The 21,114-nt window shown below is 31.3% G+C and overlaps 2 protein-coding genes across 2 annotated transcripts; both read right to left on the bottom strand.

Moving 5' to 3' along the window:
* Positions 1–4,532: 4,532 nt before the first annotated feature.
* LOC100789875 (CSC1-like protein RXW8) lies at positions 4,533–14,374 on the bottom strand. The gene is made up of 11 exons (XM_026128171.2): positions 13,595–14,374; positions 12,434–12,580; positions 11,561–11,624; positions 11,231–11,440; positions 9,967–10,158; positions 8,535–8,833; positions 7,001–7,277; positions 6,526–6,804; positions 5,194–5,427; positions 4,940–5,108; positions 4,533–4,734 (listed from the first exon to the last, which is right to left on the bottom strand). The coding sequence occupies exons 1-11, from the start codon at positions 13,870–13,872 to the stop codon at positions 4,649–4,651; spliced, it is 2,235 nt and encodes a 744-aa protein (XP_025983956.1). The 5' UTR covers positions 13,873–14,374; the 3' UTR covers positions 4,533–4,648.
* Positions 14,375–16,758: 2,384 nt separating this feature from the next.
* Positions 16,759–19,785, bottom strand: LOC100789346 (1-aminocyclopropane-1-carboxylate synthase 9). The gene is made up of 3 exons (XM_014775038.3): positions 19,723–19,785; positions 18,417–18,577; positions 16,759–17,915 (listed from the first exon to the last, which is right to left on the bottom strand). Exons 1-3 carry the CDS (start codon positions 19,783–19,785, stop codon positions 17,009–17,011), a joined length of 1,131 nt encoding a protein of 376 aa, XP_014630524.1. The 3' UTR covers positions 16,759–17,008.
* Positions 19,786–21,114: the final 1,329 nt, after the last annotated feature.

Below are 21,114 nucleotides of genomic sequence, written 5' to 3'. Positions count from 1 at the left end.
TCAAAAGTTAATTTAAGAACCTGAGTCAACTAAAATGATACTTTAATAATATACTCAACCAACAATGACTGATTTTTATACACACTTCCCAAAATTACGAAAAGTTTTTGGTTTTGATATTTTTTATCAATAAATATTAACTGTTGGTGTATTAATTTTGTTTCCGACAAAAATTTAAACTCAACTTTTTTTTTCTTTTTTTGATTATTATGTTAACATTATAACTTTTTTATTTTATTTTGATCATTACATCGATCCTCACAGAATGGAAACCTCCCATTGCTGATGACTTTCACTTATTCTGCCTATTAGCTTTCAGCTAGTGTGAAAAACAAAGAATAGATGAAACAAAGATATGATTCAGCTTTACATCATCGCTCATATATGGCATCCAACACAAAATATTTAGTCTATGGACCAACCGCTACCATTTTTTACTTGTTTGCTCAAAAGGTCAAAGCAGTCATTGTCATATAGTAGCTCATATATATCTTGGCTGACATATGTGTAGTTGATTACAGTTGTAATGATTTTTAGATGAATTTTTTATCACTATGGATATTGTCTGGTAAGTAATGGTCATGATTTGTTAGAATTGGTTGACATATTTGTGAAACTGGTTAGCTATTATGAGTTTGTCAACAGTTTCAAACTTCGGTCCCATTAACTGATCCAACTTCTTCAATAATTATACTAATTTAATTAATTTCTTAGAATATTCCTCTAAAATCCTCTTTCCTTCCTTTATTTTCACAGCCTCAATTAATGGTGTGAATAAATCTTTTCACTAATAATATATCAACATTAAAGTAACTGATTAGAGAAGAGTATGTGTGTTGCGTAGGACGAGGGGCTTGAGAGTTGTTAAAGTGATTCTAGAAAGAACCTAGTAGCATTTTATTCAATCACATTATAAAAAATGCTCCAATTAATACTTTTGCCTTAGTTCTAATTAACTGATGACACGCACACATAATATCTATAACCATCAGTAACTGAACTTTCAAGTGGTTAAACATTGCACAGCTACATAACTTTTATTGAAGCACGTCAAAGAGCTAAAAAATAAAAAATAAAAAAACATTAAAAAAAAACGCATGCTTAATAAACTATAAGCAATTAGTAATTATTTAGAAAATAAAGTTTATAATATGAATAATTTCGTTCTGTAAAGTAAAAAGGAATATCCCAAAGCCAGAAAAAATATGAAAGAACAATCCTACAACATAAAACAAGGATTTAAAAACTTGACTTGTGAGTTAGGTCATACTATACAGAAATATAATAATTAATAATTGAACAACAAAACAAAACTAATAAACACCTATCCGTGATTGAGGCCATATAGGAAGGGGATGCCCTAAACCTGACAAAAGCCAAACGACGACTTCTCTTATAGCATAATTCATCTGTCATTCTTTTAATAATAAGTCCCCTTCTATCTGGATTCTGAATCCTAAGCAAATTTAAATCCGTATCATATAATCAATTGGAATTTGAAATGGCCTTATTTGTTTATGTTGTGATAATGACACTCACTAACATGTACATATCAAAATTCAGTCTCGCCCTTAGACCTGACAAACATGTTTTGTTCGTTAATTGCATTTCTTGCATTGCCTCAGAATGGCTGCAGACAATTTTTAATGCCGTTTCCAAGATAGCCCACGTTGGCCCACTCTATTTTTTGTGTGTTAAAGGTGCCAAAAATAATATATCATATCTTAGAATCGTGATTCATTCTTTTCTCACCTTGGCTCATGTTATTTAATATCTTCAAAAAAAATAATGCTTGGCCCACTCTATTTTTCGTGTTATTTTTTTAATACCGTTTCCAAGATAGCCCACGTTGACCCACTCTATGTTGATATATTATTATTTTAATGATTTTTACACCAATAACTAATTATAAACGATGCAACCTTAAGACTTTTATCATTTATCTATTTATATATAAAGATAATTTTTTCGTATATTTTTCCTTCTATTCTAAATTTAAAACTTTTAAATAATTATGTTAAAATGTATTTTTTATTCTTATAAAGTTAATATAATTTGAATTTTACCTCTAACAATTTTATTCATTTTTCGTCCTCAAAATATATTCCTTCAGTTTGCTTGTAGCCCTTTGCAACTAACCAGGCTTTGTAACACTTTGTAGAAACATTGCGTTTCCATTTAATTCTATAGACCCACTTAATTGTTACCTATATGCATCACATTATTAGGAGGTAGATCCACAACAATCCAAGTACGGTTTGCATCAAAAGCCTTGTTTCTATATCATCCATTTATCGCTTCAAGCCAACGTTGGTGTATATATTCTAGCTTTAACAAAAGTAGAGGATTTAGTAATGGGGGATACAAACAATGAGAATGGTGTGTAATAACATTAACAGACTTGGTATTCGTCCTGAGTCAAAATTGGTACACTTTGTTCCTTGACAAATTCCACAGTAGAAAATTTATTTTCATCATGTTCTCCAATTGAACTAACTATTCGCAAATGAATTGGTGAATTTTGGCTTAGTGTCAAAAGAATAACCATTATTTTCCTAACACGTCTATAGGGTGATCCAGTTTACTGTAACACACACAAAAGCATAATCATGTTTAAGAAAATGTATATTATTTTCTTCTTCTAAGTAATGAATCATGTTTAATATATTAAATATTCCTTAATTTGCATTCGATAGCAAAACTCCAGTATTTTGAAAAGTAAAATCACGTAATTAAAGCAATACAAATGACAGATTGACACTTATATAAAACTGTTCTCAATACTTGCGATAAAAAATCAGGATTTATTTTTTATTTAAAATATATAAAAATAATAAATAAAGAAAAATAGATTGATGTATCTAGATGCATGAGCATGTTCTTGAAGTAAATTTTTTTTTCAATAATATGAAAATTCTAAATATATCTATATCAAGATAAATATCTATTATCAACTATTTGATTAATAAAAATCTAAAGAGCAAATTCTCTTTCTATTTTTTAGGTCTAAAATTAGACTTAAATTTTTTTAATTTGTGTCTAGTACACTCTTTTAAGGAGGTAGATGCTTCTATTTATAATATTAAAAATATATGGGTTTGAATATTTTTAAAAAGGATAAATTTTATTTAAAATAATTTCATTTCTTTTTATCTTTATATTTGAAAATAAAACTATCTCAGATCTAAATAATCACATGATTAATTACGATAAGCAATCACATGATCTCCTCATATGTAACAATAAAATCTTATTCTTATTTTATAGAGAATTTCCATGCATATAAAATAATACTCTTTGTTTATGTTAATTATATTCTTGGTACTAGCAAAGAATATAATAATGTTCCACTAAAATATTTATTTGATTAAATTAAATTCTTTAATTTAATTATCAAATAAATTATTTTATTTTACAAAGGTTGGAACACTCATTTGTGTGATCCTTTAGGTTCAATACTAAACCGATATTAAATTAATTTACCAGTCAAGATAGACGTCTAATAATACTCCTTAAGGTATTCTAGTAAGTTAACACATATTCTTTTTTCATTCAATTGTCCAGGTCAAAGTCTTAGTTATGTCATAGATATGTCATAGAGCTCAAACTCATTATCTAGAGTTGATAGATTTCTTTTTTATTAATCATTAATTTCACAAGTATTTAATCATATTTAATATTCATTCAATTAGTGTCATGATGCATTAGGTGTCTGAAACTAAAATATAAAAAATAATTTGTTAATTATCATGATAATCTTAAGTCAAAGGAAACTATTATATTTCTTTTTGAAAACTTCCTATTGAATGACATTCACATGTATATATATACAATTTAATAAATAAGATTTATTAATCTTTATTCAATAAAGATGATTACATATATATTGATCTATCTAGATTATTAATGTTTTATTCATAATAATTCAACAATAAAAAATAATTTAAATTAAAATTTTAAAAAAAAACTTTTTCTATTATCGTTATGTTTATCATGAACTTGTCAAATTACCATTTAATAAAACAATAAATATGATAATAAAATTAAAATAATTATTTACTAAAATTGATATTAGATTGAATCTTAAACATACACATAACACAAACAACATCCAAGAATTATACCCAATAAAATAAAATTAAAGAACCCAAGAACTGTTAGTCTTTAAATCTCCCTTTTTGACATGTTTTGAGTAGAATTTCGTTCTTAATCCTTGTGCTTACAATATCGCGTATCCAAACAAAGTAGCCTTCTCTAAATTACCTTAATTATCATGCATATTTATTTACGTTAAAAAGAGCATAGGGAGGTGAAATCCTTACGGTTGATCTCTCTTACGAAACCTGAGTATAAGAAAGAAATACAGTATATATTTAGCACTTAACAAAAAATTAGCCTTTGTATTGTTATCATATAATGCATATTTACAATTTACAATTACATTGAAAATAGGATAAATAGCATAAAGATACATATATCCACTCTATCGCTCAACTGAACTTTCCGGAAAGTCCAATTCCTATTTTCTTCGCAGGTATTTGGAACCCAGATTATCTTCATGATCATCAAAATTGTCCATGCACCACCCCCTATTTGGGGGCACATCACGATGATTCTCACAACATCTGCAAGCCTAACAACTCTATAATTACTTCCCGCCAAGTACCGAATTATCCAAACTCAAACTACGAAGAACTGGCGGCCATGACAAATCTTTTTGGCTAATTTCCTTGCCTGAAAAATAAAAAATAATCATAGTCAAACTATCATATCCTTAATTTCAAGTGAAAGAGAAAATAACCTATGTACTAATTAACAATGTAAAGAGATTTTTTTATATATATAAACAATGTAAAGAGATATTATACTATCATTCAATTGCAAACTGTCATTTATGGTAATTTATTAACTTTTATAATAATTACATTAAAAATTACACCTGTCTCCAATTCTTCTGGAGTTCTAACATGTTCCCTGTCTCCTTGATGACTGCTGAAACATTCGGATTGAGTAGAATGAGTGGCCTGGCAGTATGCTGATTGCACTTGTTCATAAATCTGATCCATTCTCCCACACCGTTCATCTCTCCGATCCATGTCAATAAGAACCTAAAACAACATGTCAATTAGTTTTAAAGGGTAGAAAGAGAAACAACGGAGTAGTGGGAGAAATAGTGAGGGTAAGGGACAGCACCTGTGTTGCATTTCTCTGAAATACTGGGAGAAATCGCTGCCTACAATATTGGTTAAATAGAATGGTACAAATCAGCAGTGGAATGGTAAATCCAGATGCAACTGGTGATTGTTTTAGTCCAAACACCCCAAGTGCAATAACTTGAGCGAAGAGCAACGAAAAGACCGTTGTGTTGTGAGCCAAGGGCCATAACTGTCCCCCACTATCATATTTTCTAATGTATACGTTAAGAATCTGAAAATGATAGTGTTAAATGGAACCTTTTTTCCTTTCATGATAAAAATTAGTTATTAAACAGTAAGAATTCATTCCATGTCACAAAAGGTGGAGTAAAAAAAATTTAGACTGTGGAATTATACTAGAAACAAACTAAAACATTATCACATTTGCTTGCATGCATGGATATATAGGTGTGCATCACTCTATTTTTCCATCTACATAACTCCTTTTAAATTCTCTGCAATGGGAGGGTTTAAGTGAAGAAACTGCCATACAGTAAACCAAATAATCAAATTCTATATCCAGCCTTGGAATCAAGTTCAAGCCATACGTAAAGAGTTTCTACTTTCTGAAGTTGCTGACAAGACCTTAAAATATAATGAAGACAAATTATTTTCTATGATCGTATTCTCTATACGACTGACATCTTTCAGTGACTCAATCTGTTCTTTGTCTTCCAAAGGAAGAGAATTAGATTTACATGTAAGCCATAAGCATTCACTTAAGTTCCCGGTCTTGTCTTATGCTAACAATCCCTTCAGATTATATGATTTCCCACCTTGTAGCCTGATTCAATGTGTACCTTGGTTTGAACTAAGTCCTCTCTGTCTTATGGTTTGTTTCAGCTACATTTTTTCCAGTTAAAAATGGAAAGGGAAACAGTGGTTGCGTGCGTGACTTGTGTCCACGAGATAATCCAGAGGATGCCAGAATAGCAGCTTGAACTCCTAGTGACACATTGATACCGGGCTAAATCATAGGGTGAAACGGCATTTAACCTGGTTAGTGGTTAATTTCACTAAGAAAACAAGGTGACACCAAACTGCGGATTTCTATAAATAATCAGCCCCTTATCTCAATTTATCCCATAATAATTAATTTGATAAATCTCACGACATAAAATTGCTTGGAAACTGTCACCAGATGAAAATATGTTAAGTTATGAATGGATTTCTATGACTAAATGCCTAAAATAAAACAGTGTAAAATAAATATAAAATAACTTATTTACCCATATAAGGTACATGCTTATGCATATATAATAGAAATACACACAATTTAACTTCATGATGAATAAAATTAAGCTGACAAAAACATTAAAGAAGTACTAACCTGGTTCCGGTAAACGAAGTACGCAAGTACAAAGTAAAACAATAAGAAGGGCAATATTAGGGGTGCCAGAATAGAACAGGTGAACCCAAGGAATCCAAACAGTAAGATCCTTGGAACTTCTGTATGGTATGGAAAAGTTAGGTTGCCATTCATCGTATCCTCCTTATACCCGAGTATGAATCTCTGGAACAGATTGCAGAAAAGTGGATAGAGTTGCATAGTTTCAAATGCCAAACTTGCCCAACCAGATGATAAAACATACGTTGTGAAGAAGGTAGCCTATATGCCATGAAAAAGTCACAGTAAAGTGAATAACTAATCATGGAAGGATTAGCAAATCATCTTTTCTAAAAAACTGAAGAGAACAAAAACAGTTCTGTGATGCTCAAATCTTTGATGCAAGTGTAAGTCCACACAAGGGATACGTAATTTACAGTTGGCATTTGCCATCTATGACTATGGGCATATATATCACCTGCACTGGGACAGCCTTGGCAAGTTGGGCAGGTAATTCTGTTATACTACTAAAGACTGCGAGTTGGCTGATAACAGACCCGGCAAAAACATTAACGAAAAACACATTCCAAATTGTGAAGTACAAAAATTTGGTGCATGCACTCCTCTTCCTTCCACTACGAGAAACAGATCCCTCCACTGTTGAAAAGAGCATCATCACTGGTGGAACAGCATATAAAAATAAAACCAAAATCGCACTTGGCAAGTAACCAGTCACCAGCTGCATCACAAATTTCCTGGGAAAAAAAAATACCAGCTCAATTTCCATTAAATTGTACAAGAACATTTAAAGTTACCAAACTAACCTTCCACATCCCATGCACGAATAATAATCATCAACAATTTATAATAATCCCCATTTTACATGAAACGTGGCTCACAGAAAAACAAACTTTTGACATTCCTTGTGTGTAACTCTTCTATTTGAAATGAGATATGTATGGCACTGCACTTGATTTGGAATAAGATTACATGCCTTCTATTTGTTGTAAAGCAATTGGGTCTTTGAATGAGATTTCCTTAGCAGATATGGGGAGGGATTGGGTAGCTTTGCTGTGCTCATTTTCTCTTTTCCCTTCATCGTTTTCATGTTTTTTTCTTATGCCAGGGAGGATCCTTCATCCTCACATCTCTTTGTAGTTTTTTTCTTTGGCTTAATGAATTATTCTTTTATCAGGTAAAAAACAAAGTGCATGTGTGTAAAATTATAAACTAAAATTAGGTGAAGTAGAAGGGCAAACAATAAGCAACTTCAACTAGTATTCAAATATTCAAACACCAGGTCTGCCAAACAAGCAGACCAGATGGCAATAACTAATAAGCTTAATAGAATGGCTTAAAATCTAGGGGGAAAATTACAAAGAATGAATTCTTGGTAAAAAAAAAGTATTTCCACCAAAGATAATACTAATAAAGAATTAAGTCAGCAAGTAGTTACTCACTAAACACTCGTCAACATAGTTAACCAGTTGACAGCGTGTTTGGAAACACGTTCGAGAGCCTAAAACCACATCAATTTTCAAGAATACCTTAAAGCTAAGACAGGCAACATTAACTAGGACGTGAAAATTCACGTCCCCCATCCACAACCAAAACATGCAGTGAGTTGATCAATTCCTAAATGGAAACATATTTATCAAGAATTACAGTTTTGTATTTCTTCTTAAAAGCTTTTTTTGAAGATCTACTCAGCTTTAACAAATTTTTCAATATCATCTATTTATGGGGGCATATTGCAATTACAGGTTTAACACTCTAATTTGTAGAGTTATAGAGTATATAATAAGTTCAGAAATCTTGAAATGTGCAAAGCAAAATTTGTGGTAGGCCTAGGATCGTATATGGATTCTAATATAATGCACCTTTGTTGCTCAGAGAAAGGGTTTATTAAATGAAGCTCCACATTTAATTTATTATGCATAGTTATTTCTTTCAAAATTCTAATCCATAAATATTGGGAAAAACTTGTCCCTTGTGAAAGAGCAACATCTTACTTTTGAAGTGTTCCTGCCAGAAAAGGGAACATTCTCTCTAGCTTGTCCAGTTGAGTCAAGCCTTGTGCGAATGTGACAGGGATAAGGAATACAAGCACGAAGGTGACAGAAGCCACAAATATAGATATCTTACGGATCCAAAGTTGCCTGTATGGTATGCAAAGGTTGGCCCAGTAAACATCCGGTGGTTCAGGAGCTAGGTCTGTGACCCATAACATGGGATTTGATGTTTGAAGATTTTGGGCAACCGTAAGAGCAGCATACCGACTTTTAAAGAACACGAAAGCAGCTGCACATTCCTGTATTAGAGTCCAAAACAAGTGCATGTTTTTTTTTATTAGATGAGCATAAACTTTTAACATCACATAAAATGCGATTCTAGGACCAAAAGAAGTGTGACTCTATATGTACTTCTATAACTACAGTGACCAAACAAATCCCAGTAACGACTGCTTGATTTGTGGCTTAATACACACGTAGTAAATATTACAAGTATTTTAATGTATCAGACCACCAGATCCGGTGGCTCAGAGTCGGAGCCAAATAATAAGCTTGAAATAAAGTCATAAACCAGTGCAAAATATATGATGAACCTTATAACATATTGAACATTTTCACCACTTGTTCCTTTCTTAAATTTCATAGTTTTGGATAGACATTTATCAATCTAATACGCAATAATCTTCTAAGAATGACCCCAAAGGAAACTATTTGTCAGTTATTCGCCCCCAAATAATCCAATCTATGGTATCTTTGTCCAGTTGTCCAAGACCAACTCTCCTAATAATTCAAGCTGTTAGATTGAGGCATTTGAATGCTTCTTCTTTTTTTATCTCATGTTCCCCCTTAAGATAGAGCCCCTAGGACTTGGAGTCTAGCTAATGCACAGACCAACCTTACCATATAGTAAAATTTAATTCTTAATGATAAATAATGGAAACAACAAGATCAAACTCTTAAATAGTTCAAAAAAAGGCTTAAATACTTTGCCAAGAACCAATTCATTCTGACAGCTAAAATGGTTAGGATCTGGTCCAAGAATTTTATTCTACCGATTTAAAAGAATGAAGATCCTTTGATGATGCTTTCATTGTTTTGTTCCTGCAAGTCACATAAGTAACTCGGCTTTTTCTATATTCACATTAAAAGGTAATTAAATATTATGTTGGAGGCCTAGACAAACTATAAATTAGAAATAGTTTAAACTTGTTTCCCAGGTTTAAATTGGACATAGGTCAAACAGTGTGGCAGACGAGATATAATTAAGACAATCACTAAAAATCAAATAAAGATAAAGAGGTTCACATATCAATATTAGAATTAGATCAAGAAACTTCTTAGCATGGTAGTTCACCAGATCATAAAAATGAAAGAAGTTCACATATATTATTAATATTGTAATTATATAAATCAATCCAACCAGAAAATTGACCTTTTTTCTTGCATTTGTATGCAGGTCAGTGTAGCTTGTCCTCCCATGCATACTATCAATGTCATTAGAAATAATCTTAAAAGAATTAGTGGATCCTCCACAAAAGTAACATTGCGTAAAGCTTGGCTTACACGGCAGTTCCATTGAACCACAACTACCACTGAGCATCTTACACATATATTCTGTGTCATCCTAGCAGAAACAGATTAAAAGAAACAAAAGTTTAAACAGGAGTCATGTCAACAGAGAGAAGAATGTTTGAAGTTTATATTATTTAAAAAAAAAAACTCTAAAGATCATAAGTGGTATACAACAACACTAATATCACAAAATAAATATGAAGCATTTCGTACTTGTACTTCTGGAATCATATATAAAAGCCCGATTACCCCCATTAAATAGGAATGACACCATAGATATTAAGAAATCCCACTGACATGATACAAATGAAATCCAATAACTATGACCATGATAAACAATCAGGAACCGAAGCCTGTCATGGACCTTAGTTTCTGTTAGATATAAAATTAGTCAGAAGCCTTCATTGAATAACTTGAGTTTTTTAAAGCATTGGTTCTTAACATATTGCCATAACCTCTACGACCACATGGTCATAAATTCCTAATTGCTGCTTCTATTCCTCTAAACAGAAGTAGAATTTAAGCAGATCCACACTATTAAACTCAAAGGCATCTTGTGTGAGGGGGGCACCTTAAATATAAAATCATTCACAAGTCTTAATCCAATAGCTTAAACTCTTGAAAGAGTTTATTCTTGATAGTTTTATACAGAAAGGATTTACTAATTCTGCATTGCATTGCATCGAAGGGCTTTGATGAAATTTTTGCCATCTCACAAAGGAGATCAAAATTCAGAGTAATGCATATATCAAAATCTTTAAAAAGAAAGGATACTCTATCTCAACTATGTAAAATTCCTGGGGTTTGAAAGATTCCTTCAAAGAAAAAGAAGTACAAGAATAAAGTTCCATGTCCAAATAACCTTATAAAGAGCAAAGCACGAATTAGAAAATGAAAGAAAAACATACAGTTATTTCCATAATAACTCCACATATAAGTTAATCTACTTGAACCAAATAATGGAATTTCTGTCTATCAAATACGTGCACATTGACTATTATGAAAATATTTATGCATGGCATAAACTAAGATAGAGACAAAAATTACATATATATTAATTTGGAAGAAAAAAATAAGACTGTAATCAAAATAAACATAAAACTATTTAAAGTTAAGAGGCAGACCTTCAGTTTCTGAAATGTACCAGACTTGTACACTATTTGGTGCGACAAATATGTTTGTGCGTGATAAAATGCGAAAAACTTCTTCACTGTATCGCAGTATAATTGTTCTGAAGACCAGGGTATTCCTCGAACAAGAATTGTAAAATGACTAGGATTTGGCGACGATGCAGTAATATGTACTAGCCGCAAATTAGTAATGCTCTTGTATTCCTGGATATTATTTCCACTTAATTAGTCATATTCAAAAATTGGAAAAGTAAAGCATAACTTGTTAGGTCACTCTGAAAACAGATAGAGAAATTAATCTTGCAGGTTAATGCAACTCCTTACGCAGTAAAGAAGAGAACAAGCTGTTAAAGTTATGATGTATAACGCAAGACAATGAGCCCAAAGCCTGACATAAAGCAAAAGAATAGAACCTATAAGTAACCAGTTTGTAGGAGTATTCCTGATAAAAATCATTCACTATTCATGTATTAACATCTAAAATGGGAGTGAAAAATCGTAACAAGAATGATTCCAGCCTGGAACAATTCCAGTTGCTGTTTGGAGAAAAGGTTAATCTCTCCCATTTTAATAATAACAAGACTTAATTGCAGTTTCAGTCAATTTAAATTAGAGTGTAAGCAATTTTAGATTTTGAGGCAATAAAACTTTTCTCTCTTTTAAGTTAAGCAAATTTACTCTTATTGTCAATTTTCTTTTATAAAAAATTCTCAAATTATCATTTTCTATCCAATATTTGAGAATTTATGATGGATTTGGAACATAAAAAAATTAGTGAAATTTTAATAAAGTTTGAAAGATTTTATAAGATGTGAAATTAAAGTTTAGAAGGGGAGAATTATTGAACCATTTTTTTCCAGTAAGATTTAATATTTTGGTTAATGATTTTTTAACAAAAGAAGATTTTAAAAAATTTAGTCAACTAAATTATTAAAAATTTTGATTAGAAAATAAGAATTTAAAGATTTAAAGCAAAAGAAATTTAATAACAAAAATAAATATTTACTTAATTGTAAATAAAGAGACTTGAGTAGTGAGAAAAAAATTTAAACTTAAAATCACATATAATTCTAAGTAAAGGGAAAAAAAATATCAAAACCACGGACAAGGCAGATCCAAAAAAAAAAATTGAGCATTATTCATTCTTGCTATAAAACCTGAAGAAATCACTTTCTATTTTCTATTGTGAGTTCATACCACCGAGATCCTTCTATAACATTCTCAATGGTAAATACTTCCAGTGATTCGAAAGGTATATTCTTATGTATTCTGTCCCGACCATAATAATTCACTGGAAGCACTAGAGTAGTGCAGATGACAGCAGCAACAGAAAATACTCGAATACTGAAAGAGAAAAAAGCAATATCAACAATTAGTAAGGCACTAAAGCCACAAAATGGACAATAGAAATTCGTTTACACTTCATTTTCTTTCATTTGATGTGCTTTTAAGTGGGTGATTAACAGCTGGTTTCAATTTGAGTAACATAAAATGGTGCTGAAAGCAAACACAAAAAACTCTTCAAGTAAATAGAATAAGTTGGGCAAATTTGCCATACTGAAATGCAAAAGATGGTGAAATTTCATAAAGGGCCCAACGCAAATTTCAGTTTAGCTTCACCAAAAAGCTATTTTAACTTGATGACTTAAACTGGCATACCTATATCAATTAAGCATCATATATAATCAACAGCAGTATCTCTTCGGTGAGCATGAGTCCCAGTTCCAACTATTATTGTACAAATTGTTAAGCAAATAATTTCTTATGCACGCAGTATAATAACCATCATTACAGATGATATATGTGGGTAGAACAGACACAAATCTGTATCTTATAAAAATAATTCAGATCTTGCCATAACAGTACATGAGATTTTAAGTACTAGCACGGTCCAACAGTACATACATATATGCATTGAATTGTGACTTGCAACAATATCCCACTTCGGACTTTCAGATCACTTTTAATGTTTAGCTTCATTTATTTCAGAAACTCAAGCAAATCATAAAATTGTGGTGCAACACACTTTCAGCATTTTAATAAATATTGATCTAAGACTTTTTGTAGTGCATAATGCCGGTGCCATGTTATCAAAACATGTACTCCTGGCATATGATTCTTGGGACCAGGTGCTTCCAGAAAGTCGAGTTCAAAAACAAAGAAAATATCAAAATAATTGAGCCTAATACCTTACCATCTATTCACTTCTACTTATCTAGAATTAAGATAACTTCACTCAGTTGCTTGGGATCTTGTGGATTTCAGATTAAAACTTATAGTATAACCATTTCACCATAGTCTGCCACAGTATAAGACATGAAGCTTTGAAAAGTTTCAATTTTAAAATGATTGAACAACCTGAACACAACCATTCTGCTAAAAACCACCGCATCCAGGCCACCAGTACTCAGCATTTCATCTTGAGTTGTTTCCCATGCTTTCATTACCCAAGTCGGAGAGGGAACAAATCTTTCCAAACAAAGATCACGGCTTTTTGAACACCGAGATGCTACCCTTCTTCCAAAGTACACACGGACATTGCTGGGTTGTTTCCGCAATACTGAATAGAGTGAAAAGAGCACCACGCACACAGCAATGTTAACTCCAGCAGAAGTTAAAAGAGCAGCAATGTCCATCTCTGCCTACCGAGGCAAACTCAACAGATCTCGTTACCCGAGAAAACAAACATAAGGTATCAAAATCACATCCATCACCTGAAAGTACAATATTTCAATTAATAGAAATGGCTTTCTTTGGACAAGTTCAGGAATACAGCATTGAAATATCCATTCCTTTAATTATATGGTTAAGTTGCACCTGTAATCGGGTGAAATTTACCTTAAAAACAATAGGCAAAAATACAGAGAAGCAAAGGATTTAGAAATGAAAAGATCATTCATATGAAACTAACACACAGATACCAAGACCAATTGAGAGAAGTGAAGCTTAAAAGCAAAGCCACAACTAACATTTGCCGATAAAAAATAAAAATAAAAAACTCGCGCAATTTACCAAAGAAGACCAGAGAGTCTACGTAATTCATAAATGTGGTATTGTAACTAATCTACTTGGTTTTCTTGAAATCAGAGTTAAAGCTGGTCGTGTACGAAACTAAAAGGTAGGATTGGGAAACCTGAAAAACAGAAGGGGCAAAACTTGTGCATTAAATCATTAAGGGCGTGTTTGGGAATCCGTTTGCACCCTGTTAAATGGAGGTTTCGGACATTCCAATGCACAAACATAAAAGGAAAGGGAAGGATAGATTGGCATTAAGTTCAATGGTTTCCAAACACATACTAAATAGTAAAATTAAATAAACTTAGACACCAATAGAAAACAGTTATTTCATAGAATTGACAAACAGACTAACACTGTTTCTGGAACCAATGTTTCATAAGATTTCACCGCGAGTCAAGAGAGTAAGCAAAACAGCATAATAGAGAGGCCCGAGAACAATTGAAGAAACGAAATCACACACATATCAACACTTCGAAATAGAAAACATTTGTGTCACACAAGTATATAACTATACTATTATTCAATGATGATTAATGCATACAACTTGTGAGTAACGTGTGCACACAGGTATTTGTAACGAGGGAAATGACTGGTTGATCAAATGCAGGATTTCTTCGTTGTTACGTAAAACAGGGGAAAAACAAGCACACAAATATTCGAGAAAGAATGTACCTACATAGCATGTACAATTGGTCGCTGAAGGGCGTGGAATTAGGGAAAATTTTGGAAGAAAAAGCACAATGTGGAAGAAAAGAGAACGTAAACGGGCTTCGCCTTCACGGAAAGGCTTTATGCAGAAAACGGTTCAGGGGAAACCCTAACATTTATGCGTTTTGTTTTAATGATCCTCAAACTTGACAAGAGAAGGAGCATATAGTTAAACGTGGAGTCGCTTCAAAAACGTGTTATTTCTCTCTCTCTGTTGGAGCCAGCCAGCACAGAAATATACCTGAGTAACGGATTTTCCACGTGGCTAAACCCCAACGCCAAAATCACCACGAAGTTTTTCTCAGTCTTCTGATACCGTGCATTGCCTTGCTTCTCAATTCTCAAATCATAACGAAATGCTAAGTCATGATGTTAGAAGATAATCTTATATGATTCAAATAATGACAAAACTTATATGTGTATATGTTTGGTACTATTCTTAAATAGTTTGATGGACATGTATATTTAGTGTAAAGCTTTATATATTATTAATTAATAAAAAAGTATTATTAATTTTTTACTAAAAAAATATACAATTAATATGACTTTTAAATTGTTATTGTCTAATTAAAGAAAAGGGGTTTGACTTTAGCAAAACTTTATCAATCTTTAATTACAATTTTTATATTTTAGTTGCTTTTTTTTTTAATTTAGATGCTATTCTTTAATGAGAGAAATAAAAAAGAAAGAAGAATTATGTTATGTCATTTCATCTCAAGCGCTACAGGGAGATTATAAACTTGCCTAGTATTGGACGTGAAACAGTATAGCGCCTAGCTCTAAGTTATCGACACTAAGTTCTAAATTAGAATATTAATATAGGAATATGCAAAAAAAATTAAAGGTTAAATTTAACAAATATAAATTAGCTTCCAAGAATGTAAAATATTATATATATATATATATGCGCGCGCGCGCAATTGAATACCAAAAATCAAAATAAGAGGTTAAATTCTCTTTAACGATTCTAAAAAGATATTACGATTTGGTGGGAGACCCGTTTGCTTAACCATCTCTCAGCTTAAACTTAGTTTATTTCAAGCACATCCAGTTTCAATTAATTCATGCACTGTCCTTGTCACAAACATTTGAAGGCCACAGTAAGAGTAGTTCGTTATTTGAAAGGTAATATTTGATAAGAGATCCTTGTTTGATCGGACCATGATCTATAACTTCATGTTTATTATAACTCTGATTAGGCCTATTGTCCTCTCACAAGACGCCATTGTGTTGTTGGGTTTGATCACCTATATCATGAAAAACCAAAAACTAGGCTATTGTCTCTCATTCATAACAAAAGTTGAATACAGACTTATGGCTATCACAATGGGTTAAAAGGATTTAAAACTCTCTTTGCACGATTTACAAGTATCATCATTTTCCCAACCCATGCAGCTCTATTAGTGTGTTTGTGAAAGCGTTTAAAGGAACCCAACGGAGAAGCAACCCCCACGTTGCTTTGAAGTTTTTGTTTTGGAAAGCCAAATTTTTCCGTTGAACATAGTTTGGATGTGTTTCCAAACACACACTATTTTTTATTAGTTAAGCAGTCATTCACACTGTAGTTAATATGATATTTTCATGGAAGATTAAAGTATATATCGGTGTATAATATTACTTCATTCATGATGAAATCCAAGCTAGTAATATTGTCACTACACATGCCCATCCTTATACATGCAGTTAGTTCTTGTAGATATCTTGACCAAAGTTCTTGACAAACAATTTGATTATCTACTAGGCAAGTTGGGCATTTGAGATCCCCATGCTCTATATACATATTTGCAAATATTTAGAAAGTCATATACATTTAAGAAACAATGTACAAGCCACATTAAGAGAATTCCATTTAATCAGTAGTATATATATATAACAAATAATGTCCATATTTAAGAAATCATAACATCAAAGACTGATTTTAGGCTTCGATCTTTAGGAGGATTTCTTACGGTAATATATTCTAGGAAATCATCATTAATATATTCATTATACGCTTCTCTTATTATTAAGTTGGACAGAAAACAGGCCACATCAACTTCAACCACATTAGTTTTCCCACTTAGCAATGGATCCTCTTAAGACACTAGTAGAGATGGTTGAGTCTGCAAAAGCCTTCATGCGTCGCATTGCAACTTCTAACGTGTCTTGAGACATGTTGGCAAAGCATACCCTGAACCACCCGGGTTCACAGCAGTGGCAAGAAGAGCCAGGAGATATGTTTAAACCAACTTTGCAAAGAATCTTCATCCAAAGCTCCTTCTCTGCCTCAAAAGTGGCAGAGCCTAACAAGTGTCTCAGGTCAACCCAACAGAACAACCCAGCATTGCTTTCCAAACACCTAATCCCAGCGTTTCTCAGGCCAGACACAAGCTTCTCCTTGCGCCTCTTCAGTCTCTTTTGAGTCTCTTCCATGTACTTGCAAGTGAATTTCTTGTCCTTAAGCAAGTTTGCCACCAAATACTGAGTTTGTGAGGACACCAATCCGAAGCTTGACATTTTGGTGGCAGCAGTTACAACCGTTTCGTTGTTGGAGTAAATCATTCCCACACGAAATCCTGGTATGCCAAGGTCTTTGGAGAGACTATAAACTATGTGAATGCGGTTCCAAATGTTATTGTTGCTGACACTAGTAATTCTCTCGTTCACAACTTCTGTGATGCTTACGAATTTGGGTGAGTCGAAGACCGTACCCGAGTAGATTTCGTCGCTTATTATGTGAATGTTCTTGTCAATAGCGAAATCTACTAGGTGGTTGAGCTCAGTTTTGGTCATGGTTATGCCCAGTGGGTTTGAGGGGTTAGTTACTAAGACCCCTTTGATTTTGAGATTCAGTTTTTGTGCTTGTTGATAGGCTTGTTCTAAAGCAGAGGAAGTGATTCTAAAGCCATTTGAGCTGGAGCAATGCATTGGAACAATCTCAACCCCAGTTCTCCATTTTAGATCTCTATCAAACCTGCCAAGTGAAAATGAGAGGCTTGCATGATAATATGTAATGAATAGTTAAGGAGGATTTTGATTTTTTTTATTTAGTCAATGAAATTATAACTTATTGTCTTCGTTGCTTAAATGATGGCAAAGCGATATTTTTATTTCAAGCATTTCAACAATAGTGTGATCTGTGATGTCATGTGATATTTTGAAGAATAATCATCACAAACTTCTTTGCGAGTCAAACATAGAGATGAATCAATATTATAGAAAAGAAAAATATATATGCAAATAAGACATTGGGACTGAAATAAAAAAAATTTGAAATATCAAAATCACTTAATGAAGTGGATGGGCAACAAAACACACGTCATATAACGTTATATATGAGAATAGGTTAAATGGGAAATAAACTAGAGAGAGAGAGAAAATATATTAGTCATTTTCATAATCAACGATCAACTTCGTGTATGAAGTGTAAGATATTCCAAGTTATTGTTATTTAAAAATAAAAGGGAAGTTATACCCAGGATAATAGGGTGTGGGAAGAATGAAAGCCTCCCCAGGATCAGCAAGGCAAAACATCAGAATCTCATTGGCGGGAGTTGCGCCGGCTGTGAGAACCAGCTTCTCTGAAGCAAATTTCACACCATTTCCTCTTATTTTTGCCATAAAGTCCACCAGTTCCTTGAATAAAAAAAAAAAGCTTAGGAACTAAGAATATATCTTATGAAATCAAATATAAATTACGGTAATTTAATTTAAAAAAAAAGGAACAGTTTATTTAAAAAGACAAAATTGCATTTTTTTTATTCTTATTATCTCCAATCTCGATTTTAGTATTCTTTGAATGTATTTAAAAAAAAAATTCATCATCACATATCACGTTATTATTAGATATAAAAAGTTGTGTTTAATAGTTAATTTTATTTTTTTTCTATTTATTCTCTAATCATAACGACATGTGATATAATTGGGAGATTCAATTTAAATAGAATTAAGATTAAAATAAAAGAAGGAAAAAAATATAATTTTACCTTTAAAAAATTAAACAATTCTTCCAATTGAAGTTAAAATTTTAATTCAACAGTCTACGGTAATTTTAAATTTTATTCCATATTTTATCAAAATAAAATAAAAAGCAACTAAAATAACTGTCGAGATTTTTTTATTGATATATATATATATATATATATATATATATATATATATATATATATATATATATATATATATATCAAATTAGTTATGTTACGTGCTCACATGCAACACGTGTCAACACAATTAATTGTTAAAAATGTCAAATCAACAGATTAACTGTTAAAAATTCACGCTGGAATAATATTCCAATATGCTATTAAGAATATCTTTAGATGGTTGCATGCACACATGCAACACATGTCAACACAATTAATTTCATCGCTTAGTTTTAAAGGTCTTGAAAAGTCTTACTAAGTAACATATTTAGTATATATTATTAAATATTTTTAATTACTTAAAAATTAATTATTAATTTATATTTTAATAAATAAATATTTTGTATATAATATTTTAAAATAATATTTTATTTTTATTTTCCTAGCCCCTATCTAACTATATCTATCATTACCTTTTTTTTCAAAAAAAACAACATAGGTGTTATATAATATATATTTTTTGTATTGTTTTCAATCAAAATTAGAGTTTATTTTCTCAATAATGTGTAATAAAAGTCAATAAGAGTCATCAAGATAAAAAAAAAATATTTTTAATAAAAGAATAACACTGAAGTACTCGTAACATTGTACCTTAGTTTTATTGATCTCTGTTTTTTAGTTGAATGTTTTTCTTACCTGACGATCAAGATCAAGTTCAAACAACGACAACAACACGGCCAAAAATCCTCTCCATTTCATCTATTATTATCATTTTAGAAAAAGTAAATGATATTGTTCATTAAATATATATGTATCATGTCTATTTCATTAAGAGAAATGTTAGAAATATATTATGTGATGCACTCTTTTTAACATATTTTATCTTATTAGTTAAAATTTACCACAAAATTTTGTGGATTTAACATCTTTCATTTATTTCCCCCAAAATCTTAATAATGGAATAAATGAATATATAGAAGAAAAGAAATGTAGAAGATTTTAACCCGCAACACCAACATGTAATGTTATAGATGATAGAAAAGTTTTCATATATCATTTAAGAAAAATATCATTGAACAACCTTAGCTTAACAACGTCTGTAAAAAAGTGGGAATTAAGCATAAAACATGAAATGTAAAAAAAAAAAGAATGGTGAATCTATATATGCCCCAATATTATATATAGAAAATTAGATACAATACTACATACGTTTTTGTATTATTTTTTTAATCAAAATCAAAAGTTTTATAATAAAAGTCAATACAAGTTACTAAGATAAAATTTTAATTTTAATGAAAGAATAACAGTAAAAATACTTATAGCATTATACCACGTTAGTTTTTTTTATTTTTAAGTTCAATGTTTTTAGACTTACTTCAAGATCTAGTACAAACAATGATAGCAACACAAACATATTATGTTGGACAAAGAAAAGTCTTCATATGTACCATCTAAGAAAAACATCATTGAACACCTTAACAACCTACGCACAACCTATGGAAGTAGCCAGAAACATTTGAAGAGATGAGATGAAAATAACACGTGATAAATAATATAATAAGAAATATAAGTAAATATAAAAAAATGAAACGTAAAAAATCAAGAATGGTGCATCTATATCTATCTATATGCTCCATTATTTAAAAAAGAAAAAAAGAAAACTTAGATGCAATTAATACGATATTACATTTTTTTATTTTTCAATCAAAATTAAAGTTTTATCTCAATAATTTGTACTATGAAAAAGTGATCAACTTTAGTTTCCAATATAAAAATTTAATAAGAATAACTTATAATTGTACCTGAGTTTTATCTCTCTTTTTTCAGTTCAATGTCTCTCTTAGCTTACTTAAGGATCTAGTACAATATGATATGGCAACACAAACATGTTATGTTGGACGCGAGAAAAGTCTTCACGTACCATTTAAGAAAAATATCATTGAACAGCTAATTAACAACATATGTGCACCCTTTGCAAGGAGAGATATTTGGGAGAGAAGAGAGAAGAAATAGTAAAAGTGATAGGAAATGTTTTTAGTTTCTTCTTCTTTCAATTCTAATAAATGTAATGAGAAAAACTAAAACAAA

This window comes from Glycine max, chromosome 4 (genome assembly GCF_000004515.6).
Source record: "Glycine max cultivar Williams 82 chromosome 4, Glycine_max_v4.0, whole genome shotgun sequence".
Lineage (NCBI taxonomy): Eukaryota > Viridiplantae > Streptophyta > Magnoliopsida > Fabales > Fabaceae > Glycine > Glycine max.
This window is presented reverse-complemented; position numbering and strand designations above follow the sequence as displayed.

Bases quoted from the DNA above. Each gene is read 5' to 3' on its own strand.
- LOC100789346 (XM_014775038.3), bottom strand. From the start codon at position 19,785: ATGAAATGGAGAGGATTTTTGGCCGTGTTGTTGTCGTTGTTTGAACTT. The intron at 18,578-19,722 runs GTAAGAAAAACA...TTTTTATTCAAG, and splicing joins AACTTGATCTTGATCGTCAG to GAACTGGTGGACTTTATGGC. The intron at 17,916-18,416 runs GTATAACTTCCC...TTCACTTGGCAG, and splicing joins CCCACACCCTATTATCCTGG to GTTTGATAGAGATCTAAAAT.
- LOC100789875 (XM_026128171.2), bottom strand. From the start codon at position 13,872: ATGGACATTGCTGCTCTTTTAACTTCTGCTGGAGTTAACATTGCTGTG. The intron at 11,625-12,433 runs GTATGAACTCAC...GCTTTATGTCAG, and splicing joins GTTATAGAAGGATCTCGGTG to GCTTTGGGCTCATTGTCTTG. The intron at 7,278-8,534 runs GTAAGATGTTGC...TTTTTTTCCCAG, and splicing joins CTGGCAGGAACACTTCAAAA to GAAATTTGTGATGCAGCTGG.